The 18,616-nt window shown below is 43.1% G+C and overlaps 1 protein-coding gene across 5 annotated transcripts in view; it reads right to left on the bottom strand.

The window, feature by feature from the left end:
* Ano2 (anoctamin 2) overlaps positions 1 to 18,616 on the bottom strand; it is a 345,087-nt gene that overhangs the window by 154,220 nt on the left and 172,251 nt on the right. For all 5 annotated transcript variants that reach the window (XM_063237730.1, XM_063237729.1, XM_063237731.1 and 2 more), the window contains 3 exons: positions 12,560 to 12,720; positions 7,724 to 7,806; positions 1,447 to 1,557 (listed from right to left, as the gene is read on the bottom strand). In XM_063237730.1, coding sequence (XP_063093800.1) covers positions 1,447 to 1,557; positions 7,724 to 7,806; positions 12,560 to 12,720 — 355 coding nt within the window. The remainder of the gene's footprint in view (positions 1 to 1,446; positions 1,558 to 7,723; positions 7,807 to 12,559; positions 12,721 to 18,616) is intronic.

The raw sequence follows: 18,616 nt of genomic DNA on the forward strand, positions 1-18,616 counted from the left end.
GCATATATATCCAAGCAATGTTTATATTAGAACCACAGCCTCAGTGTCCACAGTTCCAGCTCCTTGGCATTCCCGTCTACAGAATTAAAATTAAATGAGTCAGTGGTCAATAAAAGTTACATGTTATTTCCATAAAATTACCCATTGTACATTGCTAGGGATGGAAAAAGAAGGTTGTGTGAAGTTGTCAAAGCTCACAGACCACAGAGGGCTTGCTCTCTGATTAGGGTGCCTACCATAATTACCCTGTCCTCAATATAATTCACTATTTCCTTAAATAATTGGCGGTCTTGGGGTTGCTCCTCATCTAAGAAAAAATAACTGAGAGGGTCACCCTGTCTTCTGTTTAAGTTCTGTTTTCCTTTTTTCTTTCTTTTTTTTTTTTTTTTTAAAGGTAGTATTCTGGGCTCCAAAATACCACATTCTTATGTTTTGGTGTTTGCATAAATTTGCAAGTTAACATAAATGGTTCCAACTTAAAGAATGTGAAACAAAATAAAATTTGAATTCAAATCCAGAATGGAGAAGAGACACGTGCAGAAATAACAGATTTTTAATCTTGCTGATTTTTTTCAGAAATGAGATTTAGGAAAGTCATAACACACACTCTTTTGATTTCAAAGAAAAGTGACACTCAGAGACTGGTACAAAGAGGACCCCCTCCCCCTGACACACACACATTATGAGCATTTACGGATTACATCAAAATCTGAAGCTCAGAAATATGACTCAGGCTAAGGTAACCACCACGTTCCTACTTTTGGAAACCCATCCAGAAAAACAAAATGTAAAGAACATTATGTGAGTAGCTCAAGCAAATACAGGCACAGATTCACCTCTGCTGCTTGTAAAAACTCTTGCTTATTTATCTTTTCATTTCTACTTCATTTGGGCAGCAGTATGGCTTGATGGTTAGACCTCGTTTTGTATCCCTGATCCATTCACCATTTAGTTTTTGTGTGACCTCTGAAAAATGATTTAATCCAAAAGCACTTTTTTCATGATTTTTCCCTAATATAACAATAGCACCAGGCTTAGACTTATTGTGAGAATGAAATGAGATTATGTTGTTCACTTAGAATAGTTGTGGCCAGCATAAAGCAAGCATTCAGTAAGGGTTAGCTGTTGTGGGCTTGATGTGGTGGTATTAGTATTTAATACTTAGAATCTGGTAGCCAGAAGAACCAGGTCTGAGGCTGTTTCTTTTTCCTCCAGTCTATCCTCTGAGTCTGTCTAGATAGAAGAAGCACTCAGGAAAGAGATGGCTTAAGTCATGGTGACAGCTTGTTGCCAGGAGCTCTGGCTCAGGACACAGGAGATATGGCTCTTCATTGCACCCTGTCACACATCAGCTCCTCTCACAGCCCAATCTCCCTTTGCTAAGGTACTCCAATAGCATAACTATAAGACCTTAACACAAAATAAGCAACAGGCATAGCATCTTACCTCATCATCTTTTTCAGCTGCATTTATTTCCAATTTTTGGACCACCGACTTGTCATTCTCCTTTAACATTTTCTCTCGAACTTTGGTTTCATATTCAGGCCGGGAATGCTCCTAAACCAAAGAGTCAGGGAGCAGTTAGTAAACAGGAAGAAGAATGACCTGGACCTTTGGGTTATAATCAGACACCACAAGTACATTAAAGTCGGGGTTGGGACTGGATTCTATCAGACATGAACTGCCACACCATACAGGATACAAGTAGTCTAGACCAAGGACACAGCATAAAGGAGAGACGAGACAAACAACACGGGTTACCACACTGAAAGCCAAACCTGGGCACGTTCCTGAGGATGGCACCGGTGTTGAGAAAGGAGAGAGGAGATGTTAACTTTGCTGATGCAAAGAGAAGCAAGGTGCTCTTCAGAGCAGTTTGACAAAGGCAGAGCATAGAACTGGTCACACCAGTGGCCTTAGACCTCAACTCACTTTCAAGAAACCAAATCCCAGCTGAAGAAACAGATGTGCCCAACATCAGAAGTCAGGGCAACAGCAAAACTTCCCTGACTCATTGTTCTGCAAGCTAAAATGGCAACCAATAAACCTAAAGTTAACAGTGGCCATAGGGAATCTTAAAACGCACTTGCCTGAACCTGTTTCCAGCAGAGCATAGGTAAGCAACTCACTGACAAACATGCCAATGCTCCCAAGACATCGCTGGGCCATTCTGCCATACAAACCTGAACTGTGAGTCATAAGTTTCAAAAAAGAAGGCCTAACTGATCAAGCGGACCATGGTTATCAAGTCAGTGCAGATACCGGGACAGGAAGATGCAAGATTCGCTTCAAAGGGAGCTTAACAGTGCACCCCTGGGCTCACCAGCAGGTCTTCCTGCAGCTCCCAGCTCCAGTACAGATATCTACAGATGTGAGGAAAGCGTGTTTCTACATTGTTTACTGATATCACCCAGGCATGGATTCAAGTGCTAGTTCTGTGATTTAGAGAACACACATTTTCTTACCACTGCCCATGTATCAGAGATTCCACAGAGAGGCTCCTAATTTGTCTCTGGATTTCTCAAAAGAAGCCATGATATTGGAGAGACCACAGACATGACTAACAAGTTTAATACACAACAGCAGCTAACACGATTCTGGTGTTTATTAAGGTCTTCTATTGTCACTTCCAGGAATCTTATCTGTTAATCAGTCATACTTACTGGATGGGGCCCCTCCTCTCTGAGTTACTAGAGTTTGTTTGTTTGTTGTTTTAGCTTACACCACAACCATTGCTCTTGGTTGCTTAGTTTTCTGTTAGCTTATCTCCTAGCTGTTTTGCACAAGAGTCTTCTTCTCCTAACACAAGGATCAGCTCCCTGTTTGGCATTATTTTTTTTCTTGCAGTAACTGGCACCATGAATGAAGAACACACAGGAATATTGAAATACTGGTGAGGGGCTGGGGATTTAGCTCAGCGGCATAAGCGCCTGCCTTGCAAGCAGGCAGCCGTGAGTTCGATCCCTGGTACCGATAAAAACGAAAAAGACAAAAAAAAAAAAAAAAAAAAAAAAAAAGAAATACTGGTGAAGTTCACTCAATTTTGTCTCTCAACTTCCTCAACCTGCAACACAGCATTTCTTAAGGTGCGTGTGTTCCAAGAGAGTTTTAGCTAAAAAAGGATTCCAGGTTGTAAAAAAGTAAAAAACGCCACTCAATGCATCACCTTTCTGGAGTCACAATGAACATATTAAAAACTCTGGAAGGTACTACTGTAAAGACACCTGCTTAATTTCCATACGCTCCCAATTTCCCAAAGAACAGCTTTTGCCTATAGCAATTAACATTCTGCAGGAATACTCTGAAAAATGTGGTTTGAAGTTTTCTTCTATGGCCCCTGAAATTTGATTACACTTTTCTACATTGTTCCAATAGAAAAGTTTAATAAAAACCTGCAGCCTTGTCTTATGGCATTATAATATGGGTTCCGAACCTCTTCAGGCCAGAGTAGCTTCTGTCCTCTCATACCCTGCAGATTCTCTGCATGGCAGGTTGTTTCTGGCTGTCTATGACATCACACACGGGCATTTCCTTGCATACCCTAACTGTGGCTGTGACCCACCATATCCCACAGGACCTCAGTTCAAATACCTCCAGTTGGGATAAGCCAGCTTTTTTTGGCACATAAACGAGTGTCAGAAATTCAAAGCAGAAATAGCTTGCAGATTTGGTGAGGTTACAGAATCCCCCAAAGGCTGGACAAGGCAAGTTTGCTAATCCTAGGACTCTGGAAAACCAAAGCAGAAGGATTGCAACTTTGAGTTCAATCCTGGACAATTTAGAAACTTAACAACTGAAATTTAACCTGTTTCAATTTTTTTAAAAAGCCAGGACAAAGGAGCTCGAGGCCACAGCAGAATCGTCTCATGAAGGCTGCTCAACCCCAACCCTAGGCACAACAACCTGAAATTCCCCAAACAGAGCCTCCCTAGTTGCATAATCTGATGCCAAATTACTCCAAATACTCCTATCTGGAATACTCCTTGGGAGGAAGAACTCAAGCGAGGTGGGAACCAGGTGATCTAAAGAAGTCAAGTCAGAGATTCATCCAACAAAGTCATTCACTGAGGAGTTAGCAAACCTCTGCTACGCTCTGACCTCTCTTCTACAAACTGAAGATACAGCGCGGGTCCTACGGCAGGGCCCCTCCCCCACAGAGGAAGAGGAAGGTAACAGGAAGTCACCTGCGACACACATGAGAAACTAGCACATGAGGAGGAGGACAACAGAGGAACAAAGCAGACTGGGGTTTAGCGGAGGCTGATCAGAGGAGGCTCACATTTCACTAAGACCAAAAATGCAACCAAGGACAGATACAAGGAGACTGCAGGAAAAGGGTTCTAGCAGAAGAAACAGCCGGCGCAAAGCCTGGAATAAATTTGAGACAGAAGGAAGGCCTCCATGCCTAGAAGGTCTCAGCAAGGAGGACGACAGCAGAGCCAGGGGCAGGAAGCTGGCAGGGCCTTTAATTTCCTCTGAGAAGGGGAAGCTGTTGAGGATACCTGAAGCTTGATGTGCCAAGTGAGTGGTGGGAAAGATACTGACACGCTCAGCGGTGCCAGGGGCACCTGGGGCCTGCTGCCACAGAAACTAATCGGACAGTAGAGACTCACTGCACTGAGTACTCTACTTCAGAGCAGACTGGCTGGCCTTCCCACAACAGGGACACTCAGAGCCCAAAGGATGTCCCTTGACAGTGTCTACAAGGACACCCATTGGCAGGGGGCACACTGGTCCAGTGGTTTGGCTCTGGCATTTGACTGCTCACCTCATCCATCACAGCTCTGATCTTTTCTGTTACATCCCACATTTACAAACCAGATTTAAGCCACCCTACTTGTTCCATTCCTTGGGAGGCTACATGTTGGGGTACTTCAGCTGGGAGGAAGAGAGGGTGAATGGGCTTTGGTCTATGTCTGCAGTCACACCTCCTTCCCCCTAAGCAGCTGTCTCCTGGCAAAGAGCTCAGGGAAGCAATGTCTCCAAGTTACAGGCAGCTAGACTGGGGGACCTCTGATAATGAAGAAGGTGCCTGGTTAAAACAGAGAAGGCTGCCAATTATGGCCTCCCAGGACAACTGCATCCCTCTTCCCAACTCCCAGTAATATCTGCCTCCTTTGCAGGCCTCATTTGAGTGTAAGATGAACTTTTTTCAACACACACGGCAGTACCTCCTGTGCACCCTAGGGCTCCTGTTCAAGTCCCTCATGCCTTACTTGTCTTCCCTCCATGCTTTCTGTGTCCACGGAAATACATAATGAGCAATCAGTGCCCGCCCTGACCTTGCCATCAGACTAAGTTTTTTTCTCTATCCCTTTTGATCCTGCCTCTGTGTGCTGCAATCAACAAGACTTTCTGGGCATCTTGCTGTTTACCCCAAGCTTTCCCAGATACAGGCCTCTGCTTCCACTTTCTCCTTGTGCATGCCCTGTCTACCCTCAGCTGCCCATTAAAATCCAACTAGCTTTCAAAATACTGATATTTTCAAAAGAAAAAACTTTCCATACCCTATTCTGACCAAAAAGAATCTCTCTCACATCTGCCCCATCAACTCAACATATTTACAGACCAGACAGCATCCTGCTGAATGTAACCCTCGGGCAGTCAGGGGCTAGGCTTCAGGAAGGTCAACACTGCAAACCAAACCCCGGTGCATAACAGGTGCTGATGTGTATGTTCACAACTGAACTGAATTTAAGGATGTGTTTGAGAGTCTAGTTCAAAATAGAAATGCATTAAAGGAAAAGATGAGGCTGGGGTCCTTTGCTCTCACCCATGCTGGCCCTCAGATGTGGGGTGGAGGGTGGCACTATTGTGTCACAAAACCATCCATGCCTGCAGGAACCTCACACAGAGATCCCATCCGGAGCACTTCCTTCTGCCATGAGCAAACCCAGGCTTGGCCAGGCGCCTCTCAGCCTGCATGCAAGTTCCTCAATCGTGTACCTGCCAGGAATTTACCATGGCTCATTGGGTTAAACAAAGACGTAGGAAATCTGACTATAGAAAGGCAAATGGGCCATAATACCACTCCTGCCAGGGGCCTGTTACAGAGATGTCAAGGGCATCGAGTCATGACTGGTGCTGTTCTCTGTGTATGTTTATACTTCCTTTCTAACAGAAAGACTTACTGGCTTCCTCAGCAGTACTGAGCAGACACACTTAGCTTGGCTCTGGCCTCCACAGATAAAAATGTCAGAGTTTCTTTGCTTCTTTGAAGACATCCTAGCCTCTAGCATTACGACATTAAGAAGAAAGCAAGGACTGCTCCCATCCAACCACTGCAACCATGTTTATATTCATTCATTCTTTCTTTCATTCATTTGTTCATTTTCTTTCTCTTTCCCACCCCCAGATAGATAAATACATAGGTAGACAAATGTAGACGTATGCATATGTCTATAGCATATGTAAACAAACACATGCATTTGTATATATGATTACCCACAAGAAATGCAATTGTCTTTATTATTCTCTCTTATTTATCTTCCTTACTAGTTTATCTTCTATAAAGGCAGAATCCACACATGTGTTCTCTAACTTACCATCAAAACCATGATGGCATTAGTCTCGGGGTCTATGCTTCACCCATAGGACTGTGGCATTCAAAACTGACAGAATGGGGAAGGATGGGGTGGAATCCACTGATAACCTATTGTTTTGGGGAAAGCCTATTATTCTCCTACTTCTCCTCTTAGAATAGAAGTTTCAGTTGACACAACTTGACTGGTAGATTCTACTCCATTCCTTGCAATTCCTGCCATTTTTCATCTCATCTGCTTGAAGACACATTGACAACAGAGCATTAAACACAAGAAATGATAACACAATAGACCTGAGAACACACAGATTTAAAAATAAGACTAATATAGGAATTTCAATAATCTGTTCACAAAACATCAAAGGCACAAAGCCCAAGGTCGCTTTCCAATATTTCCATTTACTCTTCAGTTCACGATGGCATGTGAGTCAGCAGCTTTGAAAAGTTGTAATGGTCCACACACAGTGGAGTAAAAGAAGTGGCAATGTGGGGGTGACTGGGGCTGCACCATGAGGTGGGGAGATCACCGTGAAAATATAACTGTGAATAACCCCAACATCAGCCACTGATAACCCACCAGAATCAAAACAAGGACTCTAGTTCTCAAAAGAGAACTAGATTTAGTTCTTGAACTAAGAACTCTTGATTTAGTCACATATTTTAAATATCATCTTTCCAGAATACTATATTACAGAAGAATCTACCTTTTTTCCTCAGCTCACCCTCCAGATTCATATACAATGTACTGAACTGGACCATAAAGGCTTGTTTTTCCTTCCCCAGGCACTACAGTCAGCCTGCATCTGATCCCCATGCCTCTGCCATGAATTTCATAGTCAGAGGTGCTCTGGCATACCCTGCTATGGTGCACACGCCTCCTGCTATCCAGTGTACATCTTGCCTCTTATGCTATCTCTTTATCAGAGGAGGTACTGGGATGTCTTCTTACCCTTCAGCTCCACGTCTTACAGCTCAAAAGAAGAGGGAGCATATGAGTTCTTGGCCTCAGTGCACATCAACCATGGTTTTTCTCATGGAGTCAAGATGATACAAAAGCAGTCATTGTACCACCCACCCAGCGACTGGATGATAACCCAGAAAATGTGATTGCCTCTCTCCAGAGAGTCCATTTTCAGGGTCAAAGCAAAGCAAGGCCCCAGGGAAGTATGCAAGAGAACTCACTTCTTCCTCTTCAATACCAGTCAGGTCCCAGAAGTAGCCCAGTCGCATTTGTAGTCTTTTCCAGTTTTCCAAAAACATGGTAGCTAAAGGAGAAGAGAGGATTCACTTAGTTTTGAAGATTCCAAATAGCATTTGAGTGCAACAGTGAGGTGGAGGGTGCACTTTAGATTTCACCTTTAGGAGCTGTGTCTAAAGCATTTAGTCTCTGTCTCCTACTTCTAGCTGGAGCTGCTAGAAGTAGGAGACATATTCCCCATCCTTGGAAGCTAACAGACATGTGTCTCTTAACAGTGGGGCTCTGTCCTGAAAAATGTATCACTGTATGATTACAGAGTATACTTACACAAATCCCCTGCCATGTCACTGGATGATACAATTTTACTGGACTGTCACTGCATATGTGGCCCTTAGCTGACCAAAACATCGTTACACAGTGTATGAATATATTGAAGGGACACACAAACACACCTTAGCCTACTTCTAGGTTATGAGACCAAGACAGTCCCAAGAAAGAAAGGACATATGGATGAAGGAGAAAAAAATGGAGGAATCTCTAGTCATTTTGACAAGCCTCATCTTGCTTATGCATACATTCTTTCTCTGGCTCCTTGATCAACATGCTCATTTTTCCCTCGCCTGTTTCTTTCTGTCCTTAGCCCCACTTCCTTTTCCTAGCCATTGATCCTGTCACTCTGAGATTATGCAACTGTCTCCTAACAGTTCTATCTGACTCCAGACTCCCAGCTTTCCAACTTCTCCTGCATGTGGCTGGTAGAATAATCACTGTAAATAGAATTTATGTATCATTCTATTTCTCTAGAAAATTTTTGGAGGATTCCTACCATTCCTGCACACCAGTCAGTATGCCTTCCCTCTGATACTTCCTCAAAAAGCCAATGCAACGTGCTGTAGGAAAGACCTGACAGCCACTGTGGCCATGGCTTGTCACCCTGGGAAGTGACACCTGCTCCAGGCCTTGCTGATCAACCAATCAGACTCTCTCTTTGGAAAGCTGAACTAAGCTGCACAAGGAGAAGCAGCGAAGGGAAATACGTAGCACCTGGGGAAAGGAGAGAAGCCTGTGGTTTCTGATAGCTTCCTCAGCTCCCATCCCCAGAAGGCCTGGCTATATTTCATTTCCTACATCCAAGAGCTTGCCTTTTGCTTTCTTACAGTAAATCTCCTGCACTTTGAGTGAGCTGAGTGAATTTCTAATCCTGCAAAAATGAGAACCCCAATAAGGCATCTGCCCCAATAAGGCATCACAATGTTCTAGACATTGTGAGGAGGATTATACGAATCTGATGTGGCTTTCGCTCTCAGGTCATCAGCAGTCTATAAGCAAAGATTGTAAATAACTACAGTACAAGGTATCAACCGGCCCTAGCTGTAAGAACAACACAGATAACAAGCAGTGTGCACACAGAAGAGGAAGGCCGGCTGCCAGAGAAGACATCTGAGATGGGTTTCAACAAACAACAGGGTTCAAACAGTGAAAAAGAGGTGAGCACAGAGACAGCGCCCACACTCCCCTGTCTGGCTTTCAATGAGTTCTTATGGTGTAAATTCTGTCTGGATGCCAAGACCATACATGCATGGCCTGAGCCTTCTGTCTGAATCTCTTACACCACTCATCAACACACACCGCACAACTGTACTCAGCGCTGCTGGGTTCAGCTCCTCACTGTTCTTTCCCTCAACAGACTGCACATTCTCGGCCTTTCCTATGCTACCCTCCGGGTCCCTCCCTTATCCCCTGCTGACCCAGCCCAGGTGCTCTCTTCCTCTACACTCCTGCTGCTCTGAAGGTCACAGCACCCTGGAAAGGGAAGAGATGCCCCCCGAGGCTATTCCTCCAGCTGCACAGCTGGTAAGGGCCAAGGGCACCCCAGTGCATGCACACGTGACTACTGCTTGCTTTTGCCAGCCTGCAGGATTATGTCAGAGCTGCATCTGGACTCACAGCCGCCTATGTGTAACTTAAGACCAACATACAATTGAGCGGATCATAAGTACCTTGGCTGAATGTGCAGCTTCTTAAAGCTGAATTATGGGTGCACTAATACATACGGTGTCCCCCTTGGATTTAAAGGTTTCTTTATGAGTACATCCTGTCCTCCTGATGTCAACGGTGACAACTCATGGTACCTGAAGAGGCTGTGCATACAACAGAGCTCAGAGACTGACCAACCTGGGTCTTCCAGAAAGAAGAAAGCCACACTGTGACACAGACGAGAGAGCAAGGGAGCAACAAGAAGAGGTGTCACAAGGGCCAAGGAAGGTCCTTATGCAAGAAGAACAGCTCACAGCTCCTGGGTACACACAAAGGTAACTGTTCTGCACACAAACTTCATTCCCTTGTCTTGAGAGGACAATAGCATAGGCATAGGCATTAGGTCACCCAGCTCAAAGATTAGGCCAAGGATGCTCAAAGATGAAGTAACATGCCCACGGTAACAGGGCTCCAGGGTTGAGAGCACTGATGTCAGTGACACATAGCTGGTCAGCATTTACTTGCTATGGGTTTCACAGTTGTCAAGGAGCAGACCAGAGACATATATTGAGTACAATCTGACCCCAGCTCGTGTCCCTCACCTCTCATCAAAAAAGAGTTCAGAAACTCCATCTCTTTACTTCCCTTTTCAATAGAGCTTCCATCTCCCAAAGGTTCTTGGTGTAGCCAGAACTGCAATAAAGCTGGGCCTGAAGATTTCAGCCGACTCAGGTCCTGCTGACGAGTACCCTCATGACCCCCAGTGTCCCCATACAACCCTTTCTCACTGCTACCCAGAGCCCAAGTCGCTGCACAGAACCACTTCTTCACAGCCTTCTGGCAGGCCTAGGTCTTGGCCCAGGCCCACCAAGCACAACACCACTAATCATAATAATTATGGTAATGAGAGGCATTACTGTAATTTTTAATTGTAATTTGTAGGCAATCATGCCTAGGGCTCTTGGCTGCTGTAACCAAATACATAATCACATAAAACACAGCAAGGCTGTTAAAAAAAAAAAAAAAAGTCTACCCTACTCTAGTAAGCTCTGACACAATCCCATCCTTTTGTACTTTCGAGGGGTGGGGACAGTAAATTATTGAGGCTCTCAGAGGGAAGGAGAATCTGCTCATCACAGTTATTGCGGAAAGACAAGAGATAGTTGTTGGGGCTTGAAATTGCAAAGTACAAGTGAAAACCACATTTCTGTATAACAATTATGTACCCCCAGAAAAGTCTTTGAGGGATCATGGCCCAGCATCATTAAGATTTACTTACTCAGTGGTGGTGATGTACACTAGACAAGTTCACGGAAATTAAAGTCATAATATATCAAAAACCAAATGTGTATACCAGGTTCCAAATCAGCTCAAGTGGATTTCAGGGTAATTACAAGATACCCTCCTCGACGGGGAGACATGGAGATGCCCACACCTTACCACGCAATAAGCACTTCTGTTTGTCATATTGACCCTTCCTGCCCACATTCCAGACCTCTCAGGACCCGAATTTCATTTCTTCCTATTTGCTGCTCCCAGTTTAAATGGGCTGGGCTGGCTCCATAATGCTCTGAGGAGCAGCTGTTTTCCTTGAGACCTAGAGCGCCCCCTTCAGGTCTTCCTTGATTGCCTGTCAATACTACAGGAATTTTTCAGGCTAGTTCTACCTCTATCCAAGGAAAGTCCCCACAGGAAATGAGGAAGTGTGTGTTCCTGTTTCCCCAGACCTTCCCCTCTCCGCTCCTGTTCACACTCTCAGGGATGTGTGACTCAGGCCCCATCCTGTCGGATCCTGCAGGCCCCACAAAGGCAGTGACAGATCAAGCACACCCTTGTCCTGCTGGCCTGCAATCCAATGGGCATGCCAAGGGTGTGCACCCACCCCCCTAAAAAAGAGGTGGATGCTCCAATGGACTGAGACATGGTGACTTGGTCTCTTTTCAAATACACCTGGACATAATGCTTTAAAAATGTTAGCTACCACAGGATGGTTGTTCCAGGTTATTCCAGTTTTCTAAGAGCGCGAGCATGCATGCATGCTTTGGTGAGAAAACTGAAAACACCACCTTGGCGTGGTATCTCTACAGCAGCTGTGTCTAGCATTATGGATGACTTTTGTGGAACACAGTTTTTCTGTGAATCAGGGTGTAGGAGAGGGGGGTGGTTTCAGCATTAGATTCTCATGAGGAGTACATAATTTAGATCCGTCTACTGCCATCACTGATCTGACCAGAAGCAGAGCTCAGATAATGTGAGCAATGGAGGAGGGTCTGTGAACATAGGCTCAGCTTTACCTACTCACCTGCTGCTCACCTCCTGCTGTGCAAACAGGCTCCTCACAGGCTACAGACTGGGACAGGTATGTGGTCCAGGGCTTGGGGACCCTTGACCTATCATCTACACCCACCATGTCCTGAAACCAGCACTGAGCCTAGAGTCAGAAGGCCAGCTTTCAGCCCACAATGACCACCCATTTGCTCTCTGACCACAGTGGCCATGTTACCACTCTGTGTCTTAGAGTGCATGACATCCACGACTTTATACCACTAAGGGAGTGTGAACAGGGTGGCTTATGAGTATGCTGGGGATATTCAAAGCATGGATTGGTTTAAATTTTGAATAAACCATACATGAGCACAGCATGGAGTTCACATTATTGTATCTAAGAGATATTTCTATTCACATGTGACTAGAAGGGCAAGGTATTGCCCTAAAAAATACTTATTCTGAAACAAAGCAAACAGACCAAGGAAAGTCAAATGAAGATTATGAGCCTTAGAACCTGGTCCCGTGCTCACTTCAGGGTGGCCCCCACATAATCAAGGCTCATGATGACCACTTACCCCACAGAGCCATGAAGATGGAGAAGAAGACAGTGGCAGGGTTGTCAAACAAGTGGCTGGCCCGCGCGGTCCCACAGGCTGAGCTGAGATTCCAGTAGTCACAGGACTTGTCACAAAGGGGACACATGGTGAAGGCGTTCTGCTGGTCACACATCTCTTTGCTGAAGTACACAGAGGAAGCTAGGTTAGGGGGAGCTTGAGCAGGGCCCGCTCCAGAAAAATCACCCCCAACCAGCTCCTATTTCCAATTACATGGTTAGGTTTATCAACTCCATAAATAAGGAATGTCAGAGAGGTTGGGTTTGAATTCCACACTTTGAAACTATTAAAGATGAATGGACCTTGATCTGAGGTATAAAGCGTCCCCAAAAGTCCATCACCATGTACCAGACACTGTGCATAAAACATACCTTAGAAAGTTCCCTTGAAGTGTTTCATCTGTGAGACTGGTGAAAAGTACCAACAACTGTGAATAAATAACCAGCCATAGGATTCTATCATCTATTCTTCAACCACAACTGTCTTTTCAAACACTACTTACTGGCTGTGTCACAAATGCGTGACACTAGTCACAAGTAGAAACGAACATGAGTGCATGGCTGGATCAGCACACTAGCAGGAGAAGCTGTTGGAGGAGGGATGCAATAGTCTGGTTGTTTTTCTAAGAACATGAGTTGGATGGCCATTTGTTGAGTGGACATTAATAACTTCAATCTAATAAGAATTACCATGACCATGAAATGAGATTAGGGAGAATGGAAGAATAGGGTAAGTTTTTCCAAGGTCTAGATTTTCTGATGTTTGGACAGAGAACATGAGTCAAATAATTCCAATGGTTTATATTCTAACTGTCCCTTGTATATTTTATTTAATTGACTCATGGGTATATTTGAAATTCCATTCATTCATTAAATGATTTGCTTGGTCCAATAAATTCCAGCTTCTACAAACGCTTATATGGAAGACTTAAAGAATTATCAGCCCTGATTGGCTTCTCCTATTCTCCATATCATACACACAATGGTTGAAAACAGTGAATTCATCGCTCTGTGAACCTTTCCCCATGGAAGTAGGTGAAGGGTTGAGGGCTGGGGCGGAGAACTCAAGATTTCACGCAAACCAGGCACTGGTAGCTCTCACAGAGCAGCCGGAGGTTGCAGGCTGGAGAGAAAGGGCTTCTTGTGCCCAGAACAACAGGCGCGTTTCCTGCAGGGCTGGGCAGCAGAGGGCGCTGCAGAGCGTGGCGAAGAGTGGGAGGCCACTGTGGGTTAAGGGCGGCCCACCCTGAGCTGGAGACCCCGCAATACCTGCCCGCAGCGCCTGCATCTACTTCCGCCTCATTATGGAGCTGAAGAGTGGGAGACTTACTGAGGGCTGTCACTTTTTGTCAAGTCCCAGCTTCTAGACTTCTGTTTTTAATGAGCTATTAAGTCCCTGGCAGCGAGAGGCCTTCTGTGTGAGAGAATGGAAACTGTAGCTCTCGCAGGCTAGCTGCTTAGTTCCTCACTGACAGGCTGCTAAGCTCCCCTGGTAAATGTCAATAAAAATGACTCATTCCCATCGCAAATACTAACTGTGATAGCGTGGTTTACACTCAGCTGTGCAGTTTTACCTGGTCATGGTCTTGCTGCTAACTGGAGAGTGAGGCTTAGTTTAAATCTTCTGAGGCAGACAAGTGTCTGCTCCATGGGTAAGAGATTTCCTTGCATTCAGAGAGTGTCCTCCCAAAAAACAGATTTCACAGAAAACTGCTCGTGTAAATCCCACGAAAGAACCTTGCCTTTATACCACAGCTCAGAATACGTGAATTTCTCAGTGCTGCCCTTCAAGTAACTGTGTTGAGAGTTTTGTGTTGTTTTGTTTTGTTTTGTTTTGCTTTGTTTTTAAAAGCATAGACTGTGGGAAAGAAAGAATCCTAATTAATGAATTTAGTCAGTGCAAAAAAAGTCAGGCATGAAAAAAGTAATAGCGAATAACCTGACCTGATACAAAGCACTTTAAGAATTCATGCTGGGTAAATTGCTGAGATTTTTATGTTAGAACACAAGCATCTATCAATGATTTCCACCAAACAGCAGTCATGAGCATGGATTTTTCCTTCATTCTGTTTAATTTAAAGTCAATGCTTGCAATGTTTTGGAGAGTTTTGAGGTAAGCAATTTTAACAGCATTCTAGAGAAATTCTATCTCAGAATGGCATAAAATTAATCTTTGATTCTAGGAGAGGCCAACTCTGTGCAAGCTCAAAAACAGAGGAAGTTGACCTAGAACTGAAATCATGTTTCAATTGCTCACCAGATTTCTAGTTAGAAATAACTGTGGCTATAAACTGAATGATATAGTTTTCTTCAATTATCCCCTCTAGAAAGCATAAGAAGGTTGACAGTAATTTGACAATTAGTTGAGTCAAGATCCAAAATCAAGTAGAGTTCTTTTATTGCAGGACTGAGGATTGGGCCCAGCTCCATCTCTAATTCTTTGTTATGTTTTACTTTGAGGCAAGGTCTCACTAAATCTCTAAATTTCCCAGATTGGGTTCCAACTTGCAATCCTCCTGCCTCAGCCTCCCATTGTGCTGGCATTACAAGTGTGTGCCACCATGTTCAACACCAAGTAGAGTTCTTAAGATTAAACCACAGCTCATAAATTGAATGAGACAGAGCTAGGCGCGGCACAAAGGGGGAAGACACAGAGAGACAATTATTCAGGAAATTCAGACAAAACATCTGGTATTAAGGTCTCAGACTTACAACCAACTTTTTTTCCAGTATGGTTTAGATTAATCAGTGTTTTCTTAAAATGTTACATTGTTCCCTACCCACATGAGTAAGTGTTTCACACATGAAACCAATTCTTGATAACTAAAATTCTATAGGTGTGTCCTGCATGCAAAATTATTTATAAGCTTATGCATACATCTCTTATATCCAAGCTACTGGGGAAGAAATGATACCATTTAACATTTTGCATAACAAATGCAATTTTTCTGGTTTTGAAACTACTTATGGAAGATATAAGCACTAGAGAAGGGATACACAGAGTCCCTCTGCCCCTCTGTATTTTGCAACTTCTATGAATCTATCATTTTTCAAAATAAAAAAGTTTCAAACCTGCATGATGGTACACATTTATATAAACCCAGTACTCGGGAGACTGAGGCAGGAGGATCTCAGAGAGTTCAAGGCCAGCATGGGCTACAAAGTAAGTTCAAGGCCAGCCTGAATCCCATAGCCAAAACCTGTCTCAAAAAGGCCAAAAAAAGTTTTAAAAAGTGATCCATAGATTATAAATTCTGAGCTTAATGACAAAATTAGCAACCTCTAAAATAATTCCAAAAATAATGTAAGTTTTTAATCACATGTAAGAACAGAGAGGCAGAGACCCTTACAGAGTATGAATCTCTTTAGATTCAAGACTGAGATTTAAAGAAGAGTCCTCTGTTGATGAGAAGTGATATATTTTGTATTTCTTTAGGCCCCTAAAACTTGGACTTTTAATGGATATATTAAAGAGCAGTTTATTTTTTAAAAATTATCTACATAACATGTTTTATTTTTGCTATTACTTACTACCTGATTCACCAGACTGTAATACTCTGAAAACCAACAATAAAAATTTCAAATTTGTATCAATCAGTTTCAAATTTGTTTTACTAAGATTCACAATTCAAAATTTTTGTGTCAGTACCTCTTTAATAAACAGTGCTGGAAATACTGGATCTTTACATGATGAAGACTGAAACTAGACCCATATCTTTTACCATGCGCTAAACTAAAGTCAAAATGGATCGAAAATCAAAACATTAAAACAGAAACAATGAATCTGAAGAGAAAGTAGGTAGAAATCTTGAAGACATAGGTGTAGGCAGAGAGTTCATGAACAAAACCTAAACTTCATAGGAAATACTTCAAACAACCAACAACAGGGATCACATCTTATTTAAAAGCTTTTGAAAATCAAGAGAAATTACTAACAGAGTGAAAAGACAACCCACAGAGTAGGAGAAATTTTTAGCCAGTCTTACCTCAGACAAAGGACTTACATCTAGAACATACAAAGAACTGAAAGAACTCATATCTCAAAATTCAAAAACCCTCTCCAAAAATGGGCATCTGAGGTGAACACAACACAGTTCTCAGGTAAAGAAATACAAATGGCAAATAAATACATGAAAAAATGTTCAACATCACTGGTCATCAAGAGATGTAAATTAAAACAATACTGTGATTCCATCTCACTCCAGAAAGAATGCCTTTCATCAAGAAATCAACCAATAGGGCCGGCGATTTAGCTCAGCCAGTAAGCACCTGCCTGACAAGCACGAGGTCATGAGTTCGATCCCTGGTACAAAAAAAAAAAAAAAAAAAAAAAAAAAAAACAGAAGGAAAGAAAGGAAGGAAGGTAGAAAAGAAAAGAAAAGATATCAATCAATAACTAATGCTGGAGGGGCTGTAGGGAAAAAGGAACCCTTCTCCACTGTTGGTGGGAGTACAGACTGGTGCAAGCACTGCAGAAATCAGTATGGAGAATCCTCAAAAAGCTAGGACTGGAAGTTCATTCAATCCAGCTATTCCCCTCCTGGGTATCTTCGCAGAAGAATTGAAAACATCAAACCACAGCAATATATGTGTACCCATGTTAATAGCAACACAATTTGTAATAGCTAAATCTTGAAAGGAACCCAAATACCCATCAGCCAAAGCATAATAAGAAAGATATAGTACCTTTATATAATGAAATACTATTCCGCCATAAAAAAGGATATACTTGAGACTTTTATAACTAAATAAATGTAACTGGAGACCATAATCATAAGAGAAATAAATCAGACTCACATGTGTAAACATCATATTGTCTCCCTGATGTGAGAAATTTTCTGAAGGAATAAAATAAGGTCTAAAATGTACAACAGATTTTGTGAAGTGGGAAGCAATTGTTTAAAAGGAAAAAGGAACTAGGAGAGGAAAGGGGAAAGGAAATAAAGAAAAAGGGAGAAAAATACAAGGCAGCTATCAAATAGTGTCTCACGGTTCACTGAAAAGGAAGGTCTGTGCTAATACCGATTGGAGAATTTTTTATGGCCATTATCTTGCTCTCTGAGTAACTACTTTGAAGATGACAATGTGTAATGCATTAACTATTGTTATTCTCCTATTATTTTGTTATGAAATTCTGTTTTATCTTTTTTCCATAAAATTTGTAACAATTTTGCATCAGATTTCAGCTTGTGAATCCATAGATACCCTCACCTCACAAACATACCATAATACCTCCCATCAAACATTCCTCCTTCCTCCTTTTAATGATTTCTGATGTTTCATTTCCTCTACTATAACATACTCTAGTTCATCAAAAAAATTATTGAACTGATCCCCCAACCTGCCAGCGGGTTTTTTTCCATAGGTGGAGAATGCACCCTTCTCTAACACTGTGACATATCCGTGAGGGTGACAATTGCCCCTTCAGTCTGTGTATCCCTCCACACATCTGAGTGTGGGGAATGCGTGGTGTGCGTGCCTCTGTATAGACTGACACCTGGGCAGCATGTGCAAACCATGGCCATTTGCAGGCACAGCGGTTGCTGCCACATGTACCCCCACATTGACAGCAGTTCACAGTCCTCTTGATGTGGACTCGCACATGAACATCTCCATCCCAGGAGCTCTAGGAAGGAACTCAGGACCTCCACGCTTAGCTACACCCCCAAACTCCTTTTATTTGTTTTGAGACAAGGTTTCTCTAAATTGCACAAATTGGACTCAAACTTTTAATCCTCATGCCTCAGCCTCCTAGGACCCTAGGTGATGGTGTACACCACTCTGGCCAGCTGAGTTTTCCTGTTTTGATCAAGCTGAAGTCAGATTGCTAGGGATCACAACTAAGGAGGGAAAACACACGAGTCATGTTTCCTGAGAATGTACCCAGACAAGCCCAGGCCAAAGTACTAGATGGCCAGCAAGAATTTGTACATCTGAAAAACCTCATTGCCATTTGGAAAAGGCAAAGGCTTCAGAGCACGAGGCAGTAGAGCTCACTTACCTCTCAGCCCTAACAAAT

The sequence above is a fragment of the Cavia porcellus genome, unplaced genomic scaffold (assembly GCF_034190915.1).
Source record: "Cavia porcellus strain 051 isolate PalLab524CR breed Dunkin Hartley unplaced genomic scaffold, mCavPor4.1 scaffold_27, whole genome shotgun sequence".
Lineage (NCBI taxonomy): Eukaryota > Metazoa > Chordata > Mammalia > Rodentia > Caviidae > Cavia > Cavia porcellus.